Raw genomic sequence first — 13556 nt, forward strand, 5'->3', positions numbered from 1 at the left:
TGGAGATAGACTTGGATGGGCAAAGATCACAAAATGTCTTTGAACCTCTTACCAGTGTGAGCATGTTGAATAAGTATTTCCTTTCTGGTCTTTATTATTTTATTTTTTAAAAAAAAAGTCTTAAAGATTATTTATGCATGAAAGACCAGAGAGCCTGTCACATTTAACTATTTTAATATTCTTCACATTAGACTTCTATTGAGACAAGGAAAACTATCAAAAGGTCGGTTCCAAATTAACACTCAAATTCTAAAAATTTGAAGCATTTGAAAGACTTTACTGCTAGTTTATTTTAGGCTCAAAACGATAAATAATATAATAATTCTTGAAGGCATAATTACCTGTGAAGTATAAGAGAAATAAATATGGGCAAGTAGAAACACAATATATAAAGTTCTTAGAGAGAAAAGAAATCGACAGTAGAGCAGAAATTAAATTGTATAAATAGTGAAATAAATAGAAAAGCAATCGAGGCAAAGAATGAAAAAAAAGCAAAACTTCAGAAAATGCATGTGTGGTAAGAGAAGGAGTGGGAATTAACAGAAAACAAACAGGCTGATCATGTTTCACAGATTTCTTGATTTGTTTAGTTAGACATTTCAGGCATATCCCCTGGGAGAACACTTGGGTAAGTACACACCACTAATTTAATTTCTCTCCTTTGGGCCACATACCAAGGAGGAAACAATGGGCTCCACCCCCACAATGCTGATTTCCCAGTCACATTTCTGACCATAAGTGTTCAGTAGTCTAAGGCTGTGAGAGTTATTGGAAACTCACCTAAATACATTCTTTTCCTTGGCTTACATTTATAATGCTTAAACTTGAGGGTTTTCAACAATAATTTAAAATCCATAATTAGAAAACATCCTACCATCCAACATAATTGAATTGCTTACAAAATTTTTAATTTTGGTATCACAAATGAAAATCTGTGGAAAAGTTTTCATTTGGAGTCAGACGAGTCCAAGGCTTTATCCAATAACACTTTTGGTAGGAACTACTTTCTTAGATCAAGATCTGAAGGCACATGAAACATTTGCCTGATTAACCTTGTGACATATCTAATTTGTGGCTATCAACCTCGTTCCACACACAATCCTTGGAGTCAGAGCATTGTTTATGATGTCACAAACAGGCTATAAAGCTGGCTCACTATCAGTGAACCAGGATCACCAGGAAATCTTAATACATACAGCTATTACTTTCTTTGAAAGAGACCGAGACAGACCCTAATTGGGTGTAAGTGTGGAGTCCATTAAGGCAACAGTCTACTAGAGCAGGAGAACTAAATAGATTACATTCTAGATGCAATGCCTGATTCTGGGAAAAAGCAAAGGCAGTGAAACTTAAATAAGAACATCTTCTGATCAAATAACCTTTAAATCCATGCTCTCTGAACCTAAGTGTAATGTTAGAAGGATATAGAGCTTGAGAAAATGGATAGCCACAAAGGGTATTTTTAAATGCTTAAAAATTGCAAAGCAAGCCTAACATACAATTGAATAATTAGCTTCTACAGTCCTATCATGACAAATATAATTTTGAGTGAGCTTAGATTTGAATGACAATGTTTGAACTCTATGTGATTAAGGGCTAACAAGGCTCTGAAAAGAACTGGCTTAGGCATCTCTGTCCTTATCTGATAGGGCCAAGGTTCTTGCTATACAGTCTACAGAGTCTGACCCTTTTGTCTGAAATGCCCATCCCTATAACTTTTACCACTAATCGTATCTTCCTTATCTTGAGGATTATAGCTTATTTCCACTTACTGTATTATTCTCTACACCATGGCAGACTCAATGACATCACCATCATGACAAAGTGATCACCACTTTGGGTCTTACTCATGGCAAACTTCAGGAAGCCTTTTCTGCATACGCTTACTGCCATTGTTATCTCCAGCATCAAAGTACACAGGCATAGTAAGTAGGTCCTCGGTGAACACGTGTGCACAGAAGGATTAGGATTTTGTCTGAGGTTCCTAAAATGACCCCTTCCATAGGTGACACTCGAGCAAATGTCACAATTGTCACCAAATATCACAGCATGTTCACAACTTTGGGCATTTTTTTTTCATGACGATTACTCCATCCTTTCTCCTTCCTTGCATTATTAATTGCTAGTTCTTTTTTTTTCCTACCATGTTCGGGGGGAAATTGTATGTATCCCCATAACCACAACCAAGCCATAGGTCCATAGCCCTCTTCATATTGGTTATACTGCAGTAGTGTTGGTTTCTTTAGCACCACCCTGAAAATCTCCTTAGAGCAAAAGTTGTGTCTACTGTTTCCCATGCCCCCACTGGTGCCCAAATCCAGTCAATTCATGAATAGAGAATAAGTACAGGTCCATGGGTTGATTTATCAACATTTGGCATTATCCTAAAGAGTATATTGCCTTATGCATAGGTATAAAGCATTGATTAAATAACGCAAAAAGCCATGGGTCTAAGCAAGGCCGTTGTAAACATTTAGGTCAGGACTTACCATCTCCTGTCTCTGCACAGAGCTGTAAACCCAAATTGTTCTGTGGGTTAATCACCCAGTGGTTGCTGGTCACAGTGATATCGAAGACAAGCCAGCCCACGTCCAAAGCTTGCGCCTTCCTTGTGTCCAGCAGGAAAAGATCCGCATCCCTAAGGAGAAAGGAATGAAAAATTAATGAAAGCTTTGAATGAAGCCCATAATTTCTCCTATGAACGTGAAAACATTTTAAAGGCACTTTAAAAGTAACAGGAGTTAAAGAACGAGGGAGCAGAGGACGCACAATGATGAACAGTAAGACACTGCCACCTCCCAACCCGAACCTGGGACCTATTAGGAATATCTGAAAGTAATTTCTATTTTTCTGTTTCTCATTGTCATTTCATGCTAACTTAATGGTCTTAATTTGTTCCCTGGTCATCAAGGCTCCCTCCAACCAACATCTGTTAGTACCCCTTAAAAAAAAAGAAAATTATTAAAATGAATTGAGACAGAAACGAAAGTAGCTGCTCCAATTTGGATGAGTGCAGACTCTCGGAGGAGCCCGGGCAGGGGATATGTCAGCATCTGGTTTAGGGATAATTGTCTTATACTTTAAATTTTTAATATAATAGTTTTATGGGTAATGAAGTCCAGAAGGAGTCACTAAGTGTGCCACCTTATGAAGAGGTGAGTCTCGTGAGTGGGGAGGCACGGCCCACAGCGGTACGCTGTCACTTCCTCTGTGAGCCAGCATTCCCTTGCAACCATCATGACACTGAAGAGAGGCACAAAGGAACTAGAACAATCAGAACGGTGTGACAATTAACATCTGTGAAGAGATTCTGAATCTTGATTGTGCTATTAAGTTATGAGCATATGTTTGTTGGATTGTAGAGAATGGCTTCATATGTTCTTTCCCTACCACCATCACACGGTGAGCTAAACGTGCCTGCTCCTGGCATTTCATCTTATTAATGAAATCGGGGCTCAGATGAATCAGTTGTAAAACACCAAAACTCTGCCAACATAAAGTAAAAAGAAATCAACAACAACAGCAAAAACCACTAGTATCATTTTTTAAATGGATTTTTCTACTCTTCCACATCTTTTGTAAAGCACACTCTATAAAGATAAAAGTAAAGCTGTGCTGTAACAGGTTGCAGAATGCCACTTCAGAGGTGTCTCAAAAATAAAGACAAAAATTTGTATAAGTCATACATAGAAAACTCAAAAATTGTATTTTTCACAAACATGAAAGTGAAACTCTAAGTCAATATTTCGCTTCTTCAATTTTACTTGATCTATGTCGTTCGCTCAGTAACCAGAGAAATTAAATTCAGTGGCTATGACAATCAAATCATCTAATTACCTAATATTACACCATACATACTCAGCACGCTTAGCAGATAAAGGCTGCAAACACGGAGAAATGACGCAGGAAGTGGTTTGGCATATTACAGACTTCTGATGCGCAGAAAGAGGTCAGGCAGAGCAGCGCCCGCCACACGCTGCCACTTGAGTTCCCAGGACCCCCTTTATCCATTCTCATTAGACAATGTCGATCAAATCTTTGCCTTTCCTAACTCGAGAAGGCCGTCAGATATATAGAATAAGCAAAAATCTGAGAAAATTAGGATTGCCCTTAGTTTTGAGCCATTTGATACGCGTCTCTGAAGCTGTAATCTTTTTAACGAACCACACTGCTTATGGGTTAAACAGGAGTCACTGTGTCTTGGAAAAGACTCAAGGGTTGCACAGCTTTCAAGACGGCTCTCTTCTGAAATATGATTTAGTGTCCCGGTCATTTCTACAAAGCTGATAGCTCCAGCCATTGAAGCTCTTGGAAAACAATAGATAAAAATAAGTAGCTTTGTGTTTAGAGTGTATCTCTGTATGCACACGTTTATGTACACGTAAGTGCATGTGCGTGCATTTGGAGACCAAAACTTGACATCACGTACCTTCCTCAATCGCGCTCCACTTTATTTTCTGAGATGGAGTCTGTCACTGGGCCTAGAGAGCATCGATTCTAAGAGGTCAGCTAGGATGGTCCAGAGATGCTCCTGCCTCTGCCCCTCCGCCCTGGGACTGCAGTGTGCACCACCACACCCAGCTTTTTATTTTTATTCTTTACCATGGGTGTGGGGATCCAAACTTGAGTATTCAAGCTTACATGGTAAACACTCTACCAGCAAAGATATCTCCCCAGAGCCCTCAAAGGGTGTAATTTTAATAGGTTAAATTAACAATGTTCTGTAGGTAGACATTTAGGTAATATTTTCTATTATTTTAAAACTGTATGACATCATCTTTTCATAAAAGAAAAAGTACCATCCAAGATCAATTCACAAATCTTTCTAACATGTTCAGTATCAGTAATAACTATAGATTTGACGTTTAGAGGACGTTAGCATGGGACTTGTGCAAGCTCTAAGTGTCTGCATTTCACTGACACAAATTGTAATGCCCTACAAGACAAATCTACAAAAAAAATCGTGGTTTCAAAAATCCATATGTTCTAGTTTACCTCTGAAGTTATGGATATTCAACTGATTTCATAGGTGTCAACATGTTTTCCTATTCTCGAACAAAACTACTTTTTTCTTAGAATTTCTTTTATTTCTCCTTTCGCTCTTCATAGAAAAACTTCTACATTGCCTTTAGGCAATGAAATTTGCTTCAGGATAATCGAGTATTTTATCAATGAATACAATGGCAGCCATTCTGTGATTTCATTCATGTGATTCCATTCATGACTGTAACTTAAAATAAACCCTCTCTAAGTCAACACAAAATTAGGTGTGAATTCCTTTGAAGTATAAAATTTCTCTACCAAGAACTTTTATCACCGGGAGTAGTAGAAAAGTCCAATCATTTCCTATGAACAGTCTAAAATAAACCTGTCATTCAGTCTCCCTGTTTTTATTTGACATTTTTTCCTGAACTTAGGACCTCATGCCTGCTAGCTAAGAGCTCTACCACTGTGCCAATCCTTTGACTGAAAGGGGATAAACTCTTGTTGTTTCAAGGTGCCCACACTTTTCGTAGTTCACAATAGCAACATCAAGAAATCAACGATCACTTAACTTGGAAGTTTTCACACATGAAACAGAGAGTTCACTAATATAAAATACTAAGGAAAACAAGAAGAAAGAAAGCATGTCCCTAAGCTCCTTGGGAAATGAAGCTATCAATGGATGATAGAAAAATAAATGGACTTTTAGAAATCTAAATGCAATTGGTTGAGAGGTGATTGAGAAAGTGAAAGGATTGGAAAGGGAAAATAGTATGTAATTTGGGGGCTTAAGTGGCTACAAAATCAAGTAGGAGAGGTTTTTCATTAAGGGAAGGAAAGGGAAGGGAAGGAGAGGGGAGGGGAGGGGAGGGGAGGGGAGGGGAGGGGAGGGGAGGGGAGAGGAGAGGAGAGGAGAGGAGAGGAGAGGAGAGGAGAGGAGAGGAGAGGAGAGGAGAGGAGAGGAGAGGAGAGGAGAGGAGAGGAGAGAGGTGGAGGCAGAAAAACAAAGAGAGAGAGAAAGAGAGATGGAAGGTGGGCAGGTCCACCTTTTAAAGAGGAACATAGTGAATGTGCATAGGAGGTGCTCTTAGTGGCTGCAGCTGAGGATATATCCTGTCAGAACCTCAAGGGCAGGCCAGTACAGATGCCTAAATACTAATACTTACTCTTCCATATCACAATCCATGATGAAAGGAACTCAGGTCAGGAACTCATGACTGGAGTCATAATCAGTTACTAAACAAATAAATCCTCCTATGTCTCTTCTCATCAACATCACCACCATGGTATTGAGGAATTAATCAACAGTTCTAGTATTGAGCATGTAAATAAAATGTGTCACAATAATAAATTATAATTTCTGAATTTTCTCTGAAAAGTTTGCCCAGCCCCAACGGTTATATCTAGATACACTTCCACATCTAAGACTCAGGGAACACTGCAGAAGAGGGAACAGAAAGCTTTTAAGAACCAGAGGATTGGGAAGATGGTGTGAGATGGTGTCTCCTAGTGATGTCAGAAACTATACCCATAATGTCTCACTGATATGACTGCCTAACAGTAGCTAAACAAGGATGACACCAATGGACATGCCAATGTGGATGGGGGAAGCCCCAGAGGCCTCAATGCTACACAACAAACAGGCGACTAAGCAATGCAGAGAGTGGGAGAAATAGCCTTTTCCAGGAAGAGTACACCAGTTAATAGTCAGCCCTGAAAACATACATACAAGTAACATCCACAAACCAAGTAGGTTATACTTAGGAATATATACGTATATTATCCATACATATATGCATGGAAGACAGTGAAAAGGAGACCATGTATTTGAAAGACAGCAAGTAGTAGTATATGGGAGGGTTTGAAGGGAGGAAAGGGAAGGGGGAAAGAATGTAGTTATAATATAATCTCAAAAAAATAAAAGAAAATATGGGGGGGAAAGGTTAAAGCTTAGATTGTTTACTGATTGATGTTTATAGTTGACTTTTACTATATCACACAAAACAAACGTGGACTTTTAAAATTCTAAAAATCTTGAGGATCATTGTTACAGAACATCTGATTCAGTTATATTTCAGATGTTTAGGCAAAAAATTAATCAAACAACCAGGAATTATAGCACACGCCTTTAATTCCAGCACTCAGGAGGCAAAGACAAGAAGATCTCTGTGGGTGTGAGGACAGCCTAACCTACATAGTGACTTTCAAACCAGTCAAGACCACAGAGATCCTATCTTTTTAAAAAGGTAAAAGAGTAATATTAAATTAATGGAAAATACCACTGAAATAATTTTTAAGTTTGATTTATATTAAGAACATCATTATTTTTTACATTGTATGGTTTTATGTTATAAATAAATTTTAATATTTGACAAATTTTAAGTATCATTATACCAATTATACCCTATGTTACCCTGCAAAAGAAACTAATATTTATGTGCCACCCAGTAAATACGCAGAAGTTCCTCCAAGTCAAATAAGAAAAAAAGGAGATAAAACTACTTCACAGACAGTCCAATCATTTTTCAACCCCAGGAAGTGGACACTGTGCCCAGGGTACCTTCTCCAGAGCTCACGAAAATGTGCTGTGTCTTACACACTCAGGGAAACCTGAGAAACACTCAGGGAAAAAATCAACAAATCCGCTCTTTTCTGAACCAAATCATTCCCACATTCAGGTTTATAGCTGAAATCTTCTAACGCAGCAGAACTTCCCACCTTGGAAATATGAACGCTTGGAAGAGGATCATTCTTCGTCAGTTAAGGGAGATGCCCTGGGTCTTTTAGAAGGTTTAGCAGAACCCACTGTGCAAACTCAGAATAGCCGCACATTCGATGCCACTGGTATCCACACAGATCTCACATTATCCCCATTATTGTGACAACCAAAAATATCTTCAGACATTGACAAATGGTCCCAGGGGAGCCATGTGGTCCTAGCTGAGAAGCGCTGATAAAATCAAGTTTGATCCCTGTATATAAGAAATATAAGCTGTGTTTGAGTGCTGTCCTGCACGGGACGCAGTCAGCCCAGCCTCCTTTGAGAGCCCTGCTCTGCTATCCTCAAGGGCCCAGGAAATCTTCCAGTGTAGAAACTGTCAACACACATACATTTGGAAGAACGTCCACAGAAGAATTCCAAATCTTAAAGAGGCAGAAAGGGGGAGAGACGGTGTGAATGGGAAGCTGACCGTGAACGGAAACGATGACAGCGGACCGTGAACTGAAACACACCGAGGAGAGTAGGTAGCCAATGGCGTGGAGCAGTCTAGCTTAACACAGTTCTACAGTGAAGGCTAGAGATTTATTTCCATAGTAGAGCATTAGAAAAAATGTAGACTTCTAAAAAAAACTCATTTTCATTAGGGAGAGAGAGAGAAACTAATTTTTAGTTCAAATGAAACACTTTAGTACAGCGCTAGACACAGGAAATGTCCATTAAATGAACCATCACTGGTTCATCGCTGTTGATCGTTTTATTTGGGCATTATTTAATTGACTAGATATGTAGGCCTCCTAACATTTCAGTGCATAATACTTTAAAGCTAAAATCCACCCGTTCGTCAGCCTATAAAACGTTCCTACTCATCCTGAAAGGTAAGCACCTAGCGCCCTCCCCTGAGGCCCCTCACCCGCCCACATGAAGAACTCATTTCCCTTCCTTCATGCTTCCGCATCACTTAGTGCATACTTACATCATAGCTCTTAGCACATTGTGTGATTGTTATTAAAGTTTGTGTGAGGCAGACTCGCCACATCCCGTGTCCCCCAGGCTATGAGCTTTGGAGATCTTATTTACTCTGCCTTGGGTCCTCTGTGCTCGCTCAACAAAAGCGTGCGTGTGGCGCTCAGCTGCATGATCTGGAAAATTTAATAGTGTGGAAACCTCATTTCTCAATAATGTCAATATATGAGGTGTGACTGAAGAGCAGCGCATTCTATATGGAATTTTGGAGCTGTTGGTTTTATATAAAACGACTCAAATAAATGAAATGATAGAAAAATGTGTTACCTCTTGAGCAAGAAATAAAAAGACTTGGATACCTATCAGAACACGTTTTTAAATTGCATGCATTTAAATATGCATAAGCATAAATCATGGATGTAAGAGATGGTAGGAATGAAATAGAGCGAGAGTTGCGAGTTCTGTAGAATAAACAAGTGGGAAAGGAGGCCATAGAATGGCTCTGTCTGCTTTTCGGTGTGATTGCGTTATACTGAGAGAGGAGTCACAGACTAGCTGGTTAGACCAGCCGGGGTCCCGAATGTGAAACATATTCAAAGCACCCAAACTATAGCAAGGATCCTCACCCACACAGGAAAACAGTACCTTAGGGACAGCAAGCTCCCACATAAGATAGTGCATACATACTATTAGAGGCACTGAGCTAGAAAGTGCAGTCCATGAGGATTTCAACTACTTTTGATGGTTACATTAAAAATGTTACAAGTTTGATGGTGAAAGCTTTGAGAGATGGCAAGTATTTTGAAAACATGAGACACTATTTTATTTTCCTACCTCTGTTTTAGATCTTTAAGGAATATCATTTGTGTATTACGTATGTACATATGTATGTATTATATGAACATGAATAAATTATTTCAAAGATTTATTTGAATTTTAAAATTAATTTTTGTATTGCAATTCTTTCTGTTTTAACTGTGATCATATAATGTGGAAAAGAGGAATTTTTAACTTGGTTCTTTTCTCACAGAATTAAAGTCAAATTAATATGAAAAAAATTCAATATGAAAACAAAGAGAATTAATTCTTAGTTTTCACTGGGGAAAAATTCCTTCCATAGCTGGAGAAATACATGAGAAACTTATTTTTAAATCTTGATATTTTATGTTGGTCCTTCTTACTAAGGAGTGGTTGGGAATTCTACTTAGCATATATGTAACATAAAGTTGTTTCTCTCTATCCTTCTCTCTCTCTCTCTTCATGTGTGCATGAAAAATTATCCTGAAGAAAAAGAACAATTGACGTGTGCTGGTCAGTTTTACATTACTATAATGAAATACTTAAAATAATAAACATATAAATAGAAGAGAGTTGTTCAGACTTGTAATTTTACCAGCTTCAGTCAGTCTTGGTCAAATTGACCTTTGGAGCCCTGTCTGAAGGAATACATCGTGGTAGGATCCTGTGACTGAACCAACTACTCATCAGCCATGAGTCAGTGCAGGGAAAAACACAGGGTAAAGGTCCCACATTCCTCTTCTAGGCCATACTCCCAATTGAATAAGGATCTCTGGTAAAGTCCCCATTGCCTCTTAAAGACCTAGGGCACCTCTCAACATCCCCCTGCCAAAGATCGCACTTTTGACCTATGGAGGGGTCAAAACTATACAGGACCTGAATAAAAGTTGCCTTTTTATTTTATCCAATAAGAAAGTCTAAATTAAGATTCAATCAAAATATTCCCAATGAGTAAGACCAGGTATATAAAGGATTATTTTGAAAAAGACTTGAGATGTTAAATAACAAAGTACAACTTAATGTATATTAAATATACATGACTCCCCACCATAAATAATCACAATGTCAAAATATTAATGCAAATCAAACAAGTTAGTAGTTCTGATGATAAAAACAAATGTTTACAATACTCTTCCTTCCACTGTAGAAAAAAACAGCTACAAGTAAAAAGAAATTATATAGTTGTAGAAATATTAACTAATGCTCAAAATACTATTTTCAAATTTCACTTAGCTTTAAAGTATGCTACCCTTACTTAGTACCAAACAGATGTTTTGTAGGGCACATACTGGCCCTGTGCCTTAATTTTGTGAGTAGAACCACGGGTTGGATGTCATGGGCCACACCTGAAATCCTATTACTTGATAGGCAGACATAGATCTGTAAGTTCTAAACTAGCCTTGACAAGACATTGTCTCAAAAAGAACAAAAAAAAAATCAATGATCAAAAGCAGCACTATAGTAAGATATATATTTTTTTCACCCATGGCCAACAATTACTAAGGTTAAGAAAATGACATGGATCTTTCTGATTTCTTATTAGTTCTCTTAGAATTAGCAATGCATTTGTTTGTCATAGCCAGAACATGGAAACAACCTAAATGCCCTCGACAAAAGAATGGAAAAGAAAAATGTGGTACATTTACACAATAGAGTATTACACAGTAGAAAAAAAAATAACATCTTAAAATTTGCAGACAAATGGATGGAGCTAGAAAACATCATATTGAGTGAGGTAACCCAGATCCAGAAAGACAAATATCACATGTACTCACTCATAAGTGGCTTGTAGACATAAAGCAAAAAAAAAGCCTACAATTCATAATCCCAGAAAACCTAGACAAGATCCTCTTTGGGATGTAATCTACATGGGAAGTAAAAAGAGATCTTCTGAGTAAATTGGGAGCATGGGGACCATGATAGAGGGTAGAAGGAGAGGGGAGATGGAGGGAGGAGAGCAGAGAAAAATATAGAGAGCAATAAAAACAATAAAAAATAAGATATAAAATAGGAATGCATATAGAGTAATATTTATTAAAATCAATTCTCCTTAATTAGTGTTCCTTGGAATAGTAATAAGTGCTACACTTCAAAAATTCCATTAACTAATAATTTTAAAGAAGATCAGTTAAAAAAAATTAATAGGCTTTTTAACCAGGAGCCTGCCTAAGACTTTTTGTATTATGAGCCTTCTCCAGGCTGTCTAACAGAGGTATATGACATCAGCTTTTTATCTTCACTGAGTATGGTAAGAGACTAATGGAATGTTCTTTGGGAAAATATTACAGAGGAATACCAAGAAAAACCTAAACATTATGGAACTCTAGTTATCAAGGTAAAAAGGAACAAGACACTGACCCTTAAGTATTTGCCTCACCAAAGGATATAGTAGTTTACAGTAAAACAGGTTTGGTCTCATGAGAAAGAAAATACTGGCAGATGAAGAGCATCTTGCTATAACATATCAATTATCCAACAAAGATAACTAATCGTCGATTAAAGGTGTTACCCAAGTGACTTCTGTGTTAAATTAAAGGTCAGAAAGCATGCCTAAGGCCCCTCTATAGTTCATACTTGATTGTTCATTTGCCTTCCGTTATCAGTGACATTTTCACATATTTAATGTTTCAGTCTATCATCTGTTTGCACACAGTTCTCAATATCCTTAGACAGAATATATACTGGCTGGCTCTCAGATTCTAACATAAACAGAACTATCTTTATTCAAAAGTCACATAACTCATTGCATAATATCCCACCCCCTCCCTAGAAAATCAGCCCTTCACTGACTACAAGAGTACTACATTATTTAAATAATTTTCTGTGAAAGTTTTAAGTAGATAGAATAAAATGCAAATTTTCTGCACTGAAAGACAAATTTACAAAATGAAATAAAAGCCCAAGAAAGACTAAATAGAGAGTTGTAATACTGTTTTGCTACCCATGACAATAATAGAAAATATGTAAAATGTAGGAGAAATTTTTAATATTTTTTGTTTTTTGGACTTAGTTTCAAATTTCATTCATGTATATGTGTGTCTGTCTGTGTGTTTGCATGCACATGTGTATCAGATGCCAAGGGAGGTCAGGAGAAAGGTTCAGATCCCCCAGAGCTGGAGTTAAAGGTGGTTGTGACTGCCTGATATGGGTGCTGGGAGGCACATCATGGTCCTCTACGAGACTGAAGCTCTTAACTGCTGAGCCATCTCACCAGCTCCTTACTCTTCCTTCCCAATGGGCCTCTGCTGGGCTCAGTATCTCCCTTCACCCAAGAAAACATGCTGTGCATCATATAGGTTCTCAATGGCTTTAAAACTAAAACTCAGTCTTTTTGTTTGCTAGGATAAACAATTAACATAAAGTTGATACCTATTTGTGTATTCCTTGATGATCTGATATATGCTGATCTTAATGGTCTCGTTTTCAAATCGCTGGTGGCTCTTGTCCTTATATATCCGGAATTCAGCCGCTGTCACTGCTTCTCCATGCGGGATCTGGGTCAGATCAAACCGAAACTCTTTGTAATGCCTTCTCTGATGAGAAAAGTCCTTGTCTCTTTCAACTGAAAAAAAATTAAAGGAATGAAGAAAGGAAAAATGTTAGCTCTTTATAAAATATGGAAATGAATGATCAATTCTCCACCTTTTAAAATGAAAACAAACTGGATAGTATAAAACTGTGAAAACGCTAAAACCACAGGCCCATCTGTGTTTCCAGTTAAAGGAAATTCCACAAACCAATAGCCTTTTAGTTCAAATGCAATATAACTGTCTGGTTTTATACAAATTCCTGGACCCTAAATGGAAAGACTATCCAAAAATGTTTTTAAAAAATGAAGGTTGTAAAGTGATTGCCAATACTCATCGAGCGCCAGAACATAGGTTTCATCCAGGAATTTAAAAGATGCTACGGAAGCCGGACAGTCCCAAGTGAAGGTGCTGGTAACATTATCCTAGCCACAGAGGAAAGAGGAGGAGGACTGGGGTCTGTAACACAGGACCTTATTGGTGGCAGTTTCGGCAACAAATAAAAAAGTTCTTTTTTTGATTTAAACCAAATTTATTTTTAGCTGAGCCATAAAAGCAGCATT

The 13556-nt window shown here is 37.8% G+C and overlaps 1 protein-coding gene across 1 annotated transcript in view; it reads right to left on the reverse strand.

The window, feature by feature from the left end:
* Bmp5 (bone morphogenetic protein 5) overlaps nucleotides 1-13556 on the reverse strand; it is a 122125-nt gene that overhangs the window by 58902 nt on the left and 49667 nt on the right. Inside the window, exons 2-3 of the mRNA XM_075965225.1 lie at nucleotides 12836-13028; nucleotides 2490-2638 (exon numbers count right to left, since the gene is read on the reverse strand). Coding sequence (XP_075821340.1) covers nucleotides 2490-2638; nucleotides 12836-13028 — 342 coding nt within the window. The remainder of the gene's footprint in view (nucleotides 1-2489; nucleotides 2639-12835; nucleotides 13029-13556) is intronic.

This window comes from Microtus pennsylvanicus, chromosome 3 (genome assembly GCF_037038515.1).
Source record: "Microtus pennsylvanicus isolate mMicPen1 chromosome 3, mMicPen1.hap1, whole genome shotgun sequence".
In the NCBI taxonomy this organism is placed as follows: Eukaryota; Metazoa; Chordata; class Mammalia; order Rodentia; family Cricetidae; genus Microtus; species Microtus pennsylvanicus.